Here is a 14,430-nt window from a genome sequence, read left to right as displayed (position 1 = left end):
AAAGGTTGCCTGCGTCTGCTGCTACTGTTTCCAGATGGGTCAGGCAGACGGTGGTACAGGATTATTCAATAAGGGTCAGGTTCCTCCTTTCCCTGTGAAGGAGCATTCTGCTTGGGCGCTTTAGTACTTTCTGGGTTTTTTTTCGCCTTCCGGCTTCTGTACTTCAGGTTGGCGAGGCGGCTACCTGGTCGTCTGTTCCCACCTTTACAAAGTTTTATAAAGTTGATGTGCTGGCATCTGCGGATGCCTCTTTTTGCTGCAAAGTTTTGCGGGCTGCTTTTTAAGGGGGCCCTTGGTCTCCCTTGAGGGTTTCTGTTTCTCAGGTGGGTCTCATCTTATTGTTTTCGTTGAGTCCTGTGTTACCTGGTGGGCTATGTTCAGCCTTGTGGTTTTGTTTCTGCTGTCCCACACCTCATTTATGGCACTGCTTTGGGATGTCCCTACTGATATCAATCAAGAAGTCTGCATCTGTCAATGAGCGACAGAGAAAACTGGATTTTTGACTTACCGTAAAATCCTTTTCTCTTAAGCTCATTGACAGACGCAGTACCCCCCCCCCCCCCCCCCCCTCTGTTTTTGAGTTGGATTGGTATGATTTCTCTGACACTGCTTTGTTACAGAACTGGCATCCTATAGCAGGAAGTGAAAGGGTATACCCCCTGGGACTGCCCATAGGCGTAGCCAGAACTTTTTTTCTGTCTAGTGTCCTACTCCTGTAGGGGGCAGTATAACCCTACTGATATCAATCAAGAAGTCTGCGTCTGTCAATGAGCTTAAGAGAAGAGGATTTTACGGTAAGTCAAAAATACAGTTTTTTTCTGAGTATCAACACTGTTATATTGCACATAATGAGAGTTTTTCTATAGTCTGGGTTTAATGACACTTTAAGGTATTTATAATTTCTTCTAGTCTGTTGAAACTCAAGAAGATCTAAGAAGTACTCAAGAGGAACTTCAGCAAGAGAGAGACAGGGTCAATGAATTGACGAAAGAGATCTCCTCTTTAGAACAAAAGGTAGGTTTTCTACAATTGGGTTTACATTTACTTGTTTTCACACTATATTTTTTTTTTTTCTTTTTTACGTGTTTCTTCTTTCTTTAAGTCCTCTTCAATAGAGATGGAACTGTATGAGACAGCAACTGTTTTGAAAGAAGTTATTAGTGAGAGAGATAATCTTGATCAGCATAAGCAGAAGCTGACTTCAGAAGTGGAACAGCTTTTACAACAATTAAAAGACAAAGAACTGGCTTTGTATCAAGCAGAAGAAGAAAAGTCTGAGGCCTCCCAAAAAATATTTGATCTGTCCTCTGTGCTAAGTAGAATGGCAGAGGAGAAGGACCAATTAAACTGCTCCAAAGAAGATGCAGAAAAACAGGTAATTTGCAGATGTCTGAAATACCATGCCTTACTTTAAATGTATTTCATTAGGTGCCATCACATAAACCTAAGCCCAACCTGTGGTGCTTTAGCAATGCAGCCAAGGGTCACCATACATTTTACAATCTGTCCATACAGGCTTTTCCCCATTAAATTTTAACTTTACAAAAACTATGTAATGATGACCTACCTAGTATCCTGTCAGGCAGGCCCTTGCACTACATCGTCTGTGGTAGATCGTAAGCTTTAGTCGCAGCTTTGCAGGCAGAGCCCCTCACAGCTATGCTGATTTTAAATGTGACGAAAGCTGTCACGGGCGAAGGGGTGAGCAGGGCAGGTACTGGAACATGATACATGTTACACCCTAATTAACATGTTCTAAAAGGGGTGTAACCTGTTCTAAAAGCAAACTTATCCGTTAACCACTTGACCTCCAAAAGATTGACCCCCACCCTCCCCTCCTCTTCATGAGCAGGCCGGTATTTGCGATACAGCACTGCATTACTTTAACTGACAATTGCGCAGTCGTGCGACACTGTACCCTTTGCTTTGCATGAGCACAAAATCCATCCTTTCTTTATTGTTCATTGACGGACGCAGTTTCTGTTCTTCATAACAGTAAGGTTATACTGCCCCCTACAGGAGTAGGACACTAGGCAGAAACAAAGTTCTGGCTATGCCTATGGGCAGTCCCAGGGGGTATACCCTCTCTCCCTGCTATAGGATGTCCGTTTTAATCTGCCTAGTCAGGAGTAAGGACCAAGTTCCTTGCTGGGATCTCTGGTCCTGGCAAAAGTTTTTTTTCTACATAGTTTTTTCTCCGTTTTTTTTTATCCTGTGAGATCTACAAGCAACTAAGCCAGAGCTGGGCAAAGGGCTGGGTATATAGATTCAGTGGTCGCCCCAGCCGGCCAGCGAGCACGTGCAGACCTCCGCTCCGCGCTAGGTCGGCCACGACATAGTCCTACCGGACGGGAACTGGCCCTGCGAGTTGAACGTCTCGCCAGGTCGCATACGACCAGGTCTAGGCCCGAGTCGCAGTGTTCCTATTGGCCAACAGCCCCCTCCTTAGGCATTTGGACCCTCGCACCCCCGGGTTCCCCTCTGTCCTGTCAGGCATCCCCCCCTTACCTGTGCCCCCTCTCCCTCCTCCTTTCCTCACTACTGGGGCTATGGGACGCTTGAAGCTACCCTTGGGGGCTGGGACCGGATGTCAGGCCCGACGGTGGGGGCGGGGTGTGCGCCGCCGGCAACTCGACGATCGATCGGGCCGGGGGGGGGTTCACCTGTCACTTCCAGGGCCCCTTTCCTGTCAATCCCGTCCAGCAGGCTGGGGGGTCCCCTCGACGGCCCCCATAAGCTCCGCAGGCCGTGTGGGGCCGTAATTTTTTTGTAGCCCATGTGCTATTGGACATCGGTGGCCATGTTTGTGTAGCCCGGCGGCCATTTTGTGGTGGATCCCCAGACAGTTCAGGAGTTCCTCAGGTCACTAGGCTGGATGATCAACAAAGAGAAGTCTTATCTGACACCTTCCCAAAGAGTGACGTATCTCGGGTACGAGATTTCCTCTCTGGACCAAAAGATTTTTCTTCCAAGGGTCAAGGTTTTAAAGATGACTCAAATGGTCGCTTCCTTACAGACCAACCAGTGGGTCTCACTCAGGGACGTCTCAAGGGTCGTGGGCCTTATGACCTCCTGTTTTCCAGCCGTACCTTGGGCACGGTTTCGAAAGCGTTCCCTTCAATGTTTTCTCCTGAAAGTCTGGGACTGGTCTTCAAATTCCTTGGAGATGAAGGTAAAAATTCCCTCCAAGGTAAAAAGAACCCTATGGTGGTGGAGATCTCCACTCCACCTCGCCAAGGGGTTGGACTGGGTTATTCAGGTATCACAGAGGATAACCACAGATGCAAGCTCTTTTGGATGGGGCGCCCATCTCCAGAGCCAAATAGCACAGGGAGAATGGTCCCCACTAGAAGCAAGGGCATCATTGAATCAAAAAGAGCTCATGGCAGTACAGAAAGCCTTAGAGGTCTTTCAAGCAGAAATCAGGGAATGGTAGCATACCTCAACAAACTGGGGTATGCAAAGTCGGAGATTGCAATTCACCGCCCAGAAGGTTTTTTTCTTGGGCCGAAGTGAATCTGGCCTCTATTTCAGCACTTCATCTAAAGGGGACTCAGAATTGCTTAGCAGACTACCTCAGCCGCTACCGGGTGTGTCGGCACAACTGGTCCCTGAACCCGAAAGATTTTGCAGAAATTGCGGCCAGGTGGGGCCTACCAGAGGTGGACCTCTTTGCAACAAACAGACTTTCCCCCGATATACCGTCTATTTTGGAATTTTTTTCAGGAGGTTGCCCATAAGGGTCTTTCCCTTAGTACCTTAACCCTCCTCTTATGTTAGGGTCAGAACTGACCCGTTTTCAGGTTTTGAATGTCTATAAGTATCACATAAATTTGTTTATTGCATCAAGATTTTTTTACTTTGTCTGCAACCTCTATTTAAACAATGTAATAGAAAAATAATCCTTTTCACTAAATTATAAAATACTGTGGTGAAAATTAAGACGTTTATGGTGTTAGGGTCAATTCTGACCCAGTTATAATATAGGATTTTAGGACACTAATAAGTGCCAAAACTGAAATCATAAACACAACTCTCTGCTTAGTAACACTGACAGCCAATCACCTCTCAACCCTGTGAGCTGTAGTTAGGGAGGGGCCTATCTCTTTTCCTGCTTGTCTGCTTCTCTAAATAAAGTGAAGAAACATAGGACCAATACATTTCAGAGTTGCTGACTTTATTTTACCATTTTTTAAATTTGAAAATGAGAGGTATGCTATTAAAAGAAAGGTCTAAGGGGTCACACCAAAAATATTAAAACCAATCTTTTCAAGGATAAAGAAGCCTAACAAGGTAACCAAGAGGTAAGAAACGAATTGGATGATAAATAATTGTTCAGAGAAATTTTATAGCTGATTTAAGACAAAACCGACCTGTTAACATCATGGATAGTAACAGAAAGCTAACATAAGAGGAGGGTTAAAAGTGCAGGCTGCTGCCATTAGCATTTTTCTCCAATACTCCCTTAGGGAAAGTTCCGTTATAGGAAGGTTTTTCAGGGCAATCGCCCGATCAAAACCAATGACTGTCAGATCATGTCCAACTTGGAACTTATCTTTAGTCCTTCAAGCCTTAGTGACTGTTCCTTTCGAGCCTCTGAAGGATTTAATGGTGAAATTACTCACACTGAAATCTGCATTCCTGATTGCAGTAACGTCCGCTCGAAGAGTCAGTGAATTGCAGGCCCTCTCGATTAGAGAGCCTTTTCTTATGATTTTTGATGATAGAGTAGTGTTAAAAACCGATCCAGGGTTTTTACCAAAGGTAGCCACTTCCTTTCATAGATCACAGGATATTGTACTACCTACCTTTTGTGGTTTTCCAAATAATGAAAAAGAAAATAATTTTAGTTTTTGAAGAAGAGTTCTTCTGGCTTACCTAGAGGTGACTTAAGCCTTTAGGAAATGTGAAATCTTATGTGTACTTTTTTCTGGCACACACAAGGGTAATACAGCTTCAAAAGCCACCTTTGCTAGGTGGATAAAGCTGGCTATTACAGAAGCCTATAAAGCCAAAAATGTTGCTCCACCTTTTGTCAACGCACATTCATCAAGGGCCTTGTCCACGTCCTGAGCCGAAAGGGCTGGTGCCTCACCAGATCAGATCTGTAAGGCAGCTACCTGGTCTAACTTTTCGACCTTTGTTAGACATTATAGCCTGGACCTCCTCTCTTCTCAGGAGCAGGCATTTGGTCGAAAGGTGCTCCAGGCAGTAGTCCCTCCCTCATGGGCTGTCCTGGAAGACTACTGAGAAAAGTAGTTAGACTTACCGGTAACTCCTTTTCTGAGAGTCTTCCAGGATAGCCGGATTCCCACCCGGTGATCTCTTGTATTATGTATTATTTGTATATATATTATATATAATCTATATATGTATATGTTTTACAAGAATGTCCTACGGTTCTCGAGAATACTGTGTGAGGACCAGAGGCTTTTATCTGATTGGATTTTAATGTGTTTCCTGTCCTGGTAAGAGGAGCCCTAGGTCTCATGGGCTGTCCTGGAAGACTCTCGGAAAAGGAGTTACCGGTAAGTCTAACTCAGCTTTTTGTCTTAACGTAAAATCCTTTTCTCTGAAGTTCATCGACGGAAGCAGTACCCACCCCTCTATTTTTAATGTTGGATTGGTATTGTTTTCTCTGACATTGCTTTGATACAAAACTGACATCCTATAGCAGGGAGAGAGGGTATACCCCCTGGGACTGCCCATAGGCATAACCAGAACTTTTTTTTCTGCCTAGTGTCCTATTCCTGTAGGGGGCAGTATAACCCTATTGTTATGAAGAACAGAGACTGCGTCCGTCAATGAACTTCAGAGAAATAGATTTTACAGTAAGACAAAAATCCAATTTCTCTTACGTCCTCTGACAGTCGCCGCCCACTCATACAATCTGCACGTCTGGGTATTGGTCTTATACACAGGAGTAAGCTAGGCAGAAGATTCGTTAGAATATACACAAAAAACTTTGTATAGGCACACCTACAGGGGGCTGTCCCTCTGGTACAATACCCCCAGCTAGCTGCATTCCCAATTCAGTTTGTTTCTGCCTAGCATAGGAGTAGGCTGGCTTTTCTCTGGCTGGGGCTGCAGTCTCCGCCTTTTTTCTTCTTATTATTTTTTCTCTCTAGAAAAGTGTATTTCTTTTAAACAGATGGCTTTTTATTTGTTCCTGCGCTTAGTCGGACTTCGGACGACTACAGCGTTTGCGGAGCTGGGAATCGCACTGGTTATTCTAGAGCCTTACGGAATCCCAGCCTGCCATCGAGCGTTAGCAGGTTATGTGTACGCCCAGGCCTCGCAAGCGACTATGTCCCTGACCTCAGGGACGAGCCCGCGAAGTTGCTATCTTCGCCGGGATGGCTCTACTGCGGTACGCCGCACGTTGCTAGTGTCCTTCGGCTGGCAGCACGACCACTACTCAGAGTGGGAGGCTTCCTGTCAGAGCGGTACCCACGTTTTCGCTGGACTGGTGAGTACCATGCTACTCCTCTGTCTATGGCATGTCTGTCGGGGTGTGTATGTGGGCCCTCTGTTTATGGGGATGGCAGTTCGGTATGGGTTCTGTATAGTGTCTGTAAGTGCGGTCCCTGCGTGTCCCTTCCCAGTCCCTGCGGGGGCGCTGCGGCGGTTCCACCGCTGTATGGGGGGTTGCGGAGGTCTGCCTGGTCCCTTAGATGCTTGTGCAACTATTGGGGGTATGGTACAAGCTGTGTGGGGGCCGCAATCGGCGCGAAACTGCGCAGCTACCATTTTAGGTGTGGGCAGGCTCTCTGGCTTCATTGTGAGGACAGAAGCCATTTTCTGCAATGCTGTTGGCGCAGTTCGGGCGCCATCTTTAGTGTGGGCATTCTGTCCTTATGTGGACAGCGGCCATTTTCCCAGAGCTTTCCCCATAGTCTTGCATTGGCAACCATTTTCTTGTGGCTCAGGGCTATGTCTGCCTCTAGAGGTGTGAGGTCGCTTCCTCTTTTTTTCACATGCAGATCGATTCAGCAGCGTGGGGCAAGTATAGCTCACTGTGGGGGATTGTATTGTTTTTCCTGGCCTGCTTTCCTGCTGGCATTCATTTTCTTGCAGTTTACTGTAGCACAGGGCTTGCTCTTCATTGCGGTGGGGACCGCGGAAATCGCCGATTTAATGGGCCAGTGTCATTTAAATTTGAGATTGCTATTATGGAGTCCCAGGATAGCAAATTCCCCCCAGATCTGGTGGAAGGTTCAGATACTCCTGAATCCTCTGCTATAGTCTCACTTACTGCTGCACTTGCGACTTTAGCGTCCAAAGTGGATTTGTTGATGTCTGACTGGGCTTCTAAGAAAAGGCCCCTGCCCTCTCAGTCTTCTGATTCAGAGCCAGATATGGTTGCCACGGACAGCGTACCCCCTGAGGGGTCTCAGTCGGAGGAGGTGTTTGCGCTTATTAGCTCTGTTAAGGACACTTTATATTTGGATCATGAGCCCCACCTGTCGGGTAAGCGGTCTTCCTTTGGGACCCGCAAAGCCCAGAAATCGGGTCAGGTTTTTCCTTGTCCCGCATAGTTTTATGATACCGTGAATGAACAATGGCGTCATTTAAAACGTAATTTTTTTGGTGCCCAAGAGATTTCAGTACCGGTATCCCTTTGCAGATCCGGTGGATTCTCACTGGACTGCAGCTCCTAAGGTGGACCACACTGTGTCCGGATTAAATAAAGCCACTCTAATACCCGCGGAGGATTCTCCGGTGTTTAAAGACCCGGCGGATAGGCGGGTGGAAACTCTTACCCGCCACATCTACCTAGTAGCAGGTTCCTTACTGAAACCAGTGTTCACTTCGGTGATGGTTTCTCAGGCGGGCGTTGGAGTGGGCCAAGGCGCTTAAGCACACTCTGATTGCTGATTCCGCCCCCCCCCCCCCCCCCCGTTACACTGGAGATGGTGGATCAGATAGGTCAGGCTGTTTTATACCTGTGTGACGCGGCCTTGGATGAGGCCCCGTTAGTCGCAGTTACGATCAGTCGCATCGTTTGGTTGAAAAGCTGGTCTGCCGACCAGTCTTCCAAGAAGATGGTGTCTGACATCCCTTATGCGGGGAGTTGTCTTTTTGGGGACTCTCTGGATGAACTGGTTAAGGGGATCACTGGGGGCAAGAGCACAGTTGCCCCAGGTGTCCAGAGGGAAATCTTTCCGCGGCAAGCGGGGTCCCTCCTTTAAACCTAACCAGGGGTCCTTTCGTGCCTTCAAGGCACAAGACAAAGGTAAGTCCTTCAAAGCCTCTGGGGGCCAGAGGAAGCCTTGGGCGGGCAAGTCAAAAGCCGCCCACGCTGGCACGGCGGCTCAGTCCGCCTCGACCCGAAGGGGCGCCCTCACCCGTTTCAGGGGTGGGGGGACGTCTGCGCTGTTTTCCCGAACCTTGGCTGGCCAAGATTCACGACAGGTGGGTTCAATAACTCATTCGGTCAGGGTACAAGATCGAGTTTCGATCACGCCCAGCAGACAGATTCTTTCCCTCAAATCTTCATTTAACCCCAGATCGTTTCCGAGATCACCATCGGGCGGTTCAGGATCTCCTAGCCCAAGGAGTGATTGTCCCGGTTCCACAGTGGGACAGGTTTCGGGGTTTTTACTCCAATCTGTTCACAGTGCCCAGAAAGGAGGGCAAGCTGCGTCCGATTCGGGACTTGAAGTTTCTAAACCACTTTGTTTCAGAAGTTCTGAATGGAGTCCCTCCGGTCGGTGGTGGCATCTCTGAGTCCAGGGGATTTCCTGGCTTCCATCGACCTCAAGGATTTGTATCTACACATCCCTATTTACGAGGGTCATCAAAGGTACCTCCGATTCTCTATAGCGGAGGAGCATCATCAGTTTGTGGCGCTGACTTTCGGCCTCGCTTCGGCTCCAAGGGTCTTTACCAAAGTTTTGGCTCCTGTTCTAGCCTTGTTGCGAGTACAGGGGATTGCCATCCTGGGTTACCTGGACGATCTCCTATTAAGGTCGAGCTCCAGTGCCTCTCTGTTGCACGATCTGTCGATCACGGTTCAGACCCTCCAGGAGTTCGGGTGGACAATCAATTTTCAGAAGTCGACGTTGTCCCCTTCTGTTCGCCTCCCTTACCTGGGGATGATTTTGGACTCCGCTCAGGCGAAGGTCTTTCTTCCGGAGGACAAGCTCCGGATCCTGCAGGCCGAGGTCAGGTCCCTCAGGGACGAGTTTTCCTTGCTTCGGACCTGCATGCGGTGCCTGGGATTGATGGTGTCGGCTTTCGAGGCAATCCCATTTGCACAGTTTCACACGAGATCTCTTCAAGCGGAGATTCTGGTCCGGTGGGACAGACATCCTCAGTCTTTGGAAAAGAGGATTGCTTTGGGCCCCCAAGTCAGGTCAGATCTCCTGTGGTAGCTCCAGTCTCCGGCTCTGTAGGAAGGCAAGTCCTTTCGTCCATTGCTATGGACTGTGGTCACCACGGACGCCAGGCTGGGGTGGAGTTCTGGGCAAGTCCTCTGCCCAGGGCACTTGGTAGGAGGGGGAATCCTCCCTACCGATAAATGTCTTGGAACTACGGGCAATCAGGCTCTGTTTGCTCCATTGGTCGGATCGTCTTCGGGGCTGCCCAGTGCGTGTGCAGACGGACAACACAACTGCGGTGGCTTACATCAATCACCAAGGGGGCACCAGAAGTGCCCGGGCGGCCAAGGAAGTGGCCGAGATTCTGTCATGGGCTGAGACGCAGGTCCCGGCGATTTCGGCAGTTCACATTCCAGGTGTGGAGAACTGGCAGGCGAACTATCTGATTCGCCAGTCCCTGGACCAAGTGGAATGGTACCTACACCCGGAGATGTTTCAGATGCTGTGTGCGCGGTGGGGATCCCCGGACGTGGATCCGTTCGCTTCTCATCTCAACAACAAGGTGGGAAGGTTCGTGGCAAGAACGCGCGACCCTGTGGCGGACGCGTTGGTAGTGCCTTGGACTCGGTATCTGCTGATTTATGCCTTTACCCCTATTCAGTTGTTGTCCAGATTCCTTCGCAGGTTGGTCTCGGAACTGAGGTTGGTGATTCTGGTGGCCCCAGACTGGCCGCGCTGGTCTTGGTATGCGGATATCATGCACCTGGTCGTCGAGCCTCCCTTGCGGCTCCCGTTAAGAGACAATCTTCTGTCTCAGGGGTGGATCTTCCATCCTGCTTTACAGTCGCTGGTTTTGACGGCGTGGCTGTTGAAAGCCAGGTCTTGAGAGACAGAGGTCTCTCGTCGGCGGTCATTCCTACCTTGCTCAAGGCCAGGAAGGCCTCTTCTGGTAAGATTTATTATCGTACCTGGAAGGCTTATTTCGCCTGGTGCTAGTCGCAGGGTTTCCATCCACGCTCCTTTTCGGTGGCTAGAGTGTTGGCTTTCCTGCAAACTGGTGTGGAGCAGCGTCTTGCGCTGACCACTATTAAGGGCCAGTTGTCTGCGGTGGCCATTCTTTTTCAGCGCCCTTTGGCGTCAAATTCCTTGATCCGCACCTTCATTCAGGGGGTGCGTCATCTGGCTCCCCCTAGGAGGGCACCCTTGCCCCCTTGGGACCTGAAATTGGTTCTGTCCGTTTTGCAACGTCCTCCTTTGAGGAAATCCGGGAGATTCCTCTGACTGTGCTGACACAGAAAGTGGCCTTTCTGGTGGCGATCACATCTGCTCGCAGAGTGTCAGAGTTGGCGGCCCTGTCTTGCCGCTCCCGCTATCTGGTTGTTCATAGGGATAAAGTTGTCTTGCAACCTCATCAGTCCTTTCTAACGAAAGTGGTTTCTGACTTCCATCTCAACTAGGACATTGTCTTGCCTTCACTGTGTGCCTAAGCATCCTAAGGAGTTTGCCTTGCATTCCTTGGATGTGGTCCGGGCAATCAGGGTTTACCTGGCGTCTACGGAATCCTTCAGAAAGTCGGATTGTCTTTTTGTCCTTCCTGAGGGGCCTCGGAAGGGTACGGCTGCGTCTGGAGCAACCATTTCTAAATGGATCCAGCAGACGATTGTGCAGGCCTATTCAATTAGGGATCAGGTTCCACCTTTCCTGTCACAGCGCACTCTACCCGAGCGGTTAGTGCGTCTTGGGCCTTCCGCCATCAGGCGTCGGTGACCCAGGTGTGCAAGGCGGCGACCTGGTCGTCCATGCATACCTTTACCAAATTTTACAAACTTAATGTTTTGGTATCAGCGGATGCCTCTTTTGTCCGCAAAGTTTTGAGTGCAGCAGTGCCTTAGCGGAGACAGGGTGTTTTTGGCTTGTCTCCTCCTGTTGGGTTTTTTTCCCTTTTGTTTGTTTTCCTGGGCCTTAGCTCCTGTTGAGCTTTCTTGTTGCCCAGTGTTTACCTTTTTGGTTCAGATAAGGTTCTTTTCTCTGACCTGGGTGCTGCATTGCCTTTTTGACGGTTGCGTTTTCCCACCCCTCACATCTACACTGCTTTAGGACGTCCCAAACGTGCAGATTGTATGAGTGGGCGGCGACTGTCAGAGGACGTAAGAGAAAATTGAATTTTTGTAAGAACTTACAGTAAAATTCTTTTCTGAGTCCTCTGACAGTCGCCACCCCCCCCCACCCCTCTTTTGGGGTTCATGGATCTGTATACTGCTTGCTACCAAACTTAATTGGGAATGCAGCTAGCTGGGGGTATTGGACCAGAGGGACAGCCCCCTGTAGGTGTGTCTATACAAAGTTTTTTTTGTGTATATTCTAACGAATCTTCTGCCTAGCTTACTCCTGTGGATAAGACCAATACCCAGACGTGCAGATTGTATGAGTGGGCGGCGACTGTCGGAGAACTCAGACAAAATAATTTTATGGTAAGTTCTTCCAAAAATTCTATTTTTTCCCCGTCTGAACCAAGATCTGCCTTGCTTAAATAGATCTTAGTTCAGTGTTTTACCGAACATCCACGGGTGGCAGTGGACATCACAGCAGAAGCAGCCCATGTGTGCCCCCTGCAGGTGGAAGTGCAGAATCTCATATCTATCTATCTATCTATCATTTCAAGGTGGGACACCTCTGCTGTGTAGATCTCTATGTATGATTCTGCACAGGAGAGCAGTAAAACTGCTATGGGGCAGTCTTTAACAGCTTGCTGACCACCCCACGCAAATATCCTGCGGCAGGACGGCTCAGCTGTGCAAAATCTATGCGATTCTGTGCATGCAGTCTCAGCAGCGTGTGGGCACCGTAGGAGGCGGGCCATGGGAGGAGCTACAGCGATTGCTGCCGCCCTCCCGCAATCTTCAGAGAAACTGACAGAAGACCAACCTGCTTATGTAAACAAAGCAGGCAAGTCTTCTGTCACACAGGCAGAGAGAGATCAGGAGTTTCAGCTAACCTGAAACCCCGATCTCTGTGTGCCTGTCACAGAACCCCCCCCCCACAGCGAGTAAGTACAGTTAGGCATACATTAACCCCTTTGATCACCCCTAGTGTTAACCCCTTACCTGCCAGTGTCATTTATACAGTAACAGTGCATATTATTTAGCACTGATTACTGTATTAGTGTCACTAATCCCTAAAAAGTGTCAGGGGTCTGATCTGTCCGCCGCAATGTCGCATTTCTGCTAAAAATTGCTAATCGCCCCCATTAGTAATAAAAACAAAAAACAATAAGTCCAAAAATCTATCCCGTAGTTTGTAAACGATATAACTTTTTGCGCAAACCAATTAAAATACGCTTTTTGGGATTTTTTATGCCAAAAATATTCAGCAGAATACAAAAACCGATAAAATAATTTTTTTTTTTACTTTTTTTTTTATTGGGAATGTTTTATAGCAGAAAGTAAAAAAAATATAAATTCTTTTTTTTCAAAATGGTCACTCTCTCAGAGGTGAGAGGTGATCAAATACCACCAAAGAAAGCTCTATTTGTGGGAAAAAAAGGACATAAATTGTATTTGGGTACAGCCTCGCAAGACCACGCAATTTTTCGTTAAAGTAATGCATTGCCGAATCGCAAAAATGGCCTGGTCATTAAGGGGGTAAAATCTTCTGGAGCTGAAGTTGAAAAGTGGCTAAATAACTGATTCCTCTAAAAAGGAGGAGGTCACACATTGAGTGAAATTCATCCTTTCCCCACTTAACTGGTTGAATTTCGATCAGTGTACAGCCAGCTTAAGGCCCTGTTCACACCTGTTCACACCTGAGCGATTTTCTGCTTGTAGCTCTAAAACGCTCACCAAGCCAAATCCCATTCATTTCAATGGCTCCTGTTCTCATGTGAGCGTTCTGCTGCCTGAAGCAAATGCCTGTTGCTCAAAAAAGTACATGAGCTTCTTTTGGCAGATTACAAGCGTTCTTGTCCTCAAAGACTTCTGTTTTGTCACCTGTTTTCTGCTCAAAGAGCAGCCCCCCCCCCCCCCTAAATTCCTCTCCCTAGTGCTTTCTATTGGCTAAACAAAAATACCTGAATCTGTAAAACGCTTGTAAAAAGCTGCAAAAGCGCTTAAAATGGCCCAAAAAAAAAAACTTGTGTGAATGGAGCCATAAGGATAGGTTCTGCTTTGGGTGGAACATGTAATATGTTCCCATTTTTAGGGTGGAACGTGTAATATGTTCCCGCTCCTGCAACGGCTTGGCAATCCTAAATCTCGCTGTGATGGCAGGAACTTCTCCCCGTACAAACTGTCCAATTTTAAAAAGAGCATGACCGTGGGGGGGCTTCGCCCATGCGACCATGTCATTCATTCACAGTGTTCTGTAAATGAATGAACTATAACTGTCGGCTTGTAGTTTTCGATGAGCTACTACGGCTGTGATAGTTCATTGATTCTTCCTGCCAGTGTGAAACTGCCTGCCCGTACGATCTACTGGCAGACATCTTACACTAAGTCTGCAGGAGACTTGCATGGCACCAGTGATCTATAGAGCAATGCTTTCCAGGCTCCTTTAAAAAAAAAAATGTAATTTTTTTTTTCCCTGCAAAAAAAAGTGCAAAAAATAAGTAAATTAAGTGAACTTATTCTTTGGCAAACCTGAGCAATGCAGATACACAGATTTATTTACTAAAAGTCGAGAGTGCAAAATCTGGAGCAGCTGTGCATGGTAACAAAAAAATCTCCATCAAATTCTATTAAACAGTCCATTTTTTTTTTTTTTTATACGTTTTAATTACGGTTATTTAAGTTTGCACTTGTGAAGCACTGTGGGCTGTTTAGTAGAATTTAATAGAGATATATTTATTTTGTCAATTTTTATTTTTTGCTACCTGTGGGGAAAGATACTTCTTGGCTATAGTTTTTATATAATTTCATATAATTTAGTTTAGATGATAAAGATTTGACACAGTGAATTGTAGATGTTGGAATATTAAAGCTTGATTTGTGTCTTTAGTCTGTTGAAATGCAGAATGATCTTAGAAGAACTCAAGAAGAGCTTCAAAAGCAAAAGCAGAAGGTAGAGACTTTGACAAGTGAGGTTTCCCTGCTGGAAGAAAAGGTATGCGATA

At 47.4% G+C, this 14,430-nt stretch overlaps 1 protein-coding gene across 1 annotated transcript in view; it reads left to right on the top strand.

Annotated features, from left to right (window-relative positions):
• The window catches only part of CENPE (centromere protein E), a 328,099-nt gene that overhangs the window by 189,507 nt on the left and 124,162 nt on the right, over positions 1–14,430 (top strand). Inside the window, exons 41-43 of the mRNA XM_082248665.1 lie at positions 910–1,014; positions 1,103–1,375; positions 14,316–14,420. Coding sequence (XP_082104791.1) covers positions 910–1,014; positions 1,103–1,375; positions 14,316–14,420 — 483 coding nt within the window. The remainder of the gene's footprint in view (positions 1–909; positions 1,015–1,102; positions 1,376–14,315; positions 14,421–14,430) is intronic.

This window comes from Pelophylax lessonae (assembly GCF_965119305.1).
Source record: "Pelophylax lessonae genome assembly, chromosome: 1".
Classification (NCBI taxonomy): domain Eukaryota; kingdom Metazoa; phylum Chordata; class Amphibia; order Anura; family Ranidae; genus Pelophylax; species Pelophylax lessonae.
This window is presented reverse-complemented; position numbering and strand designations above follow the sequence as displayed.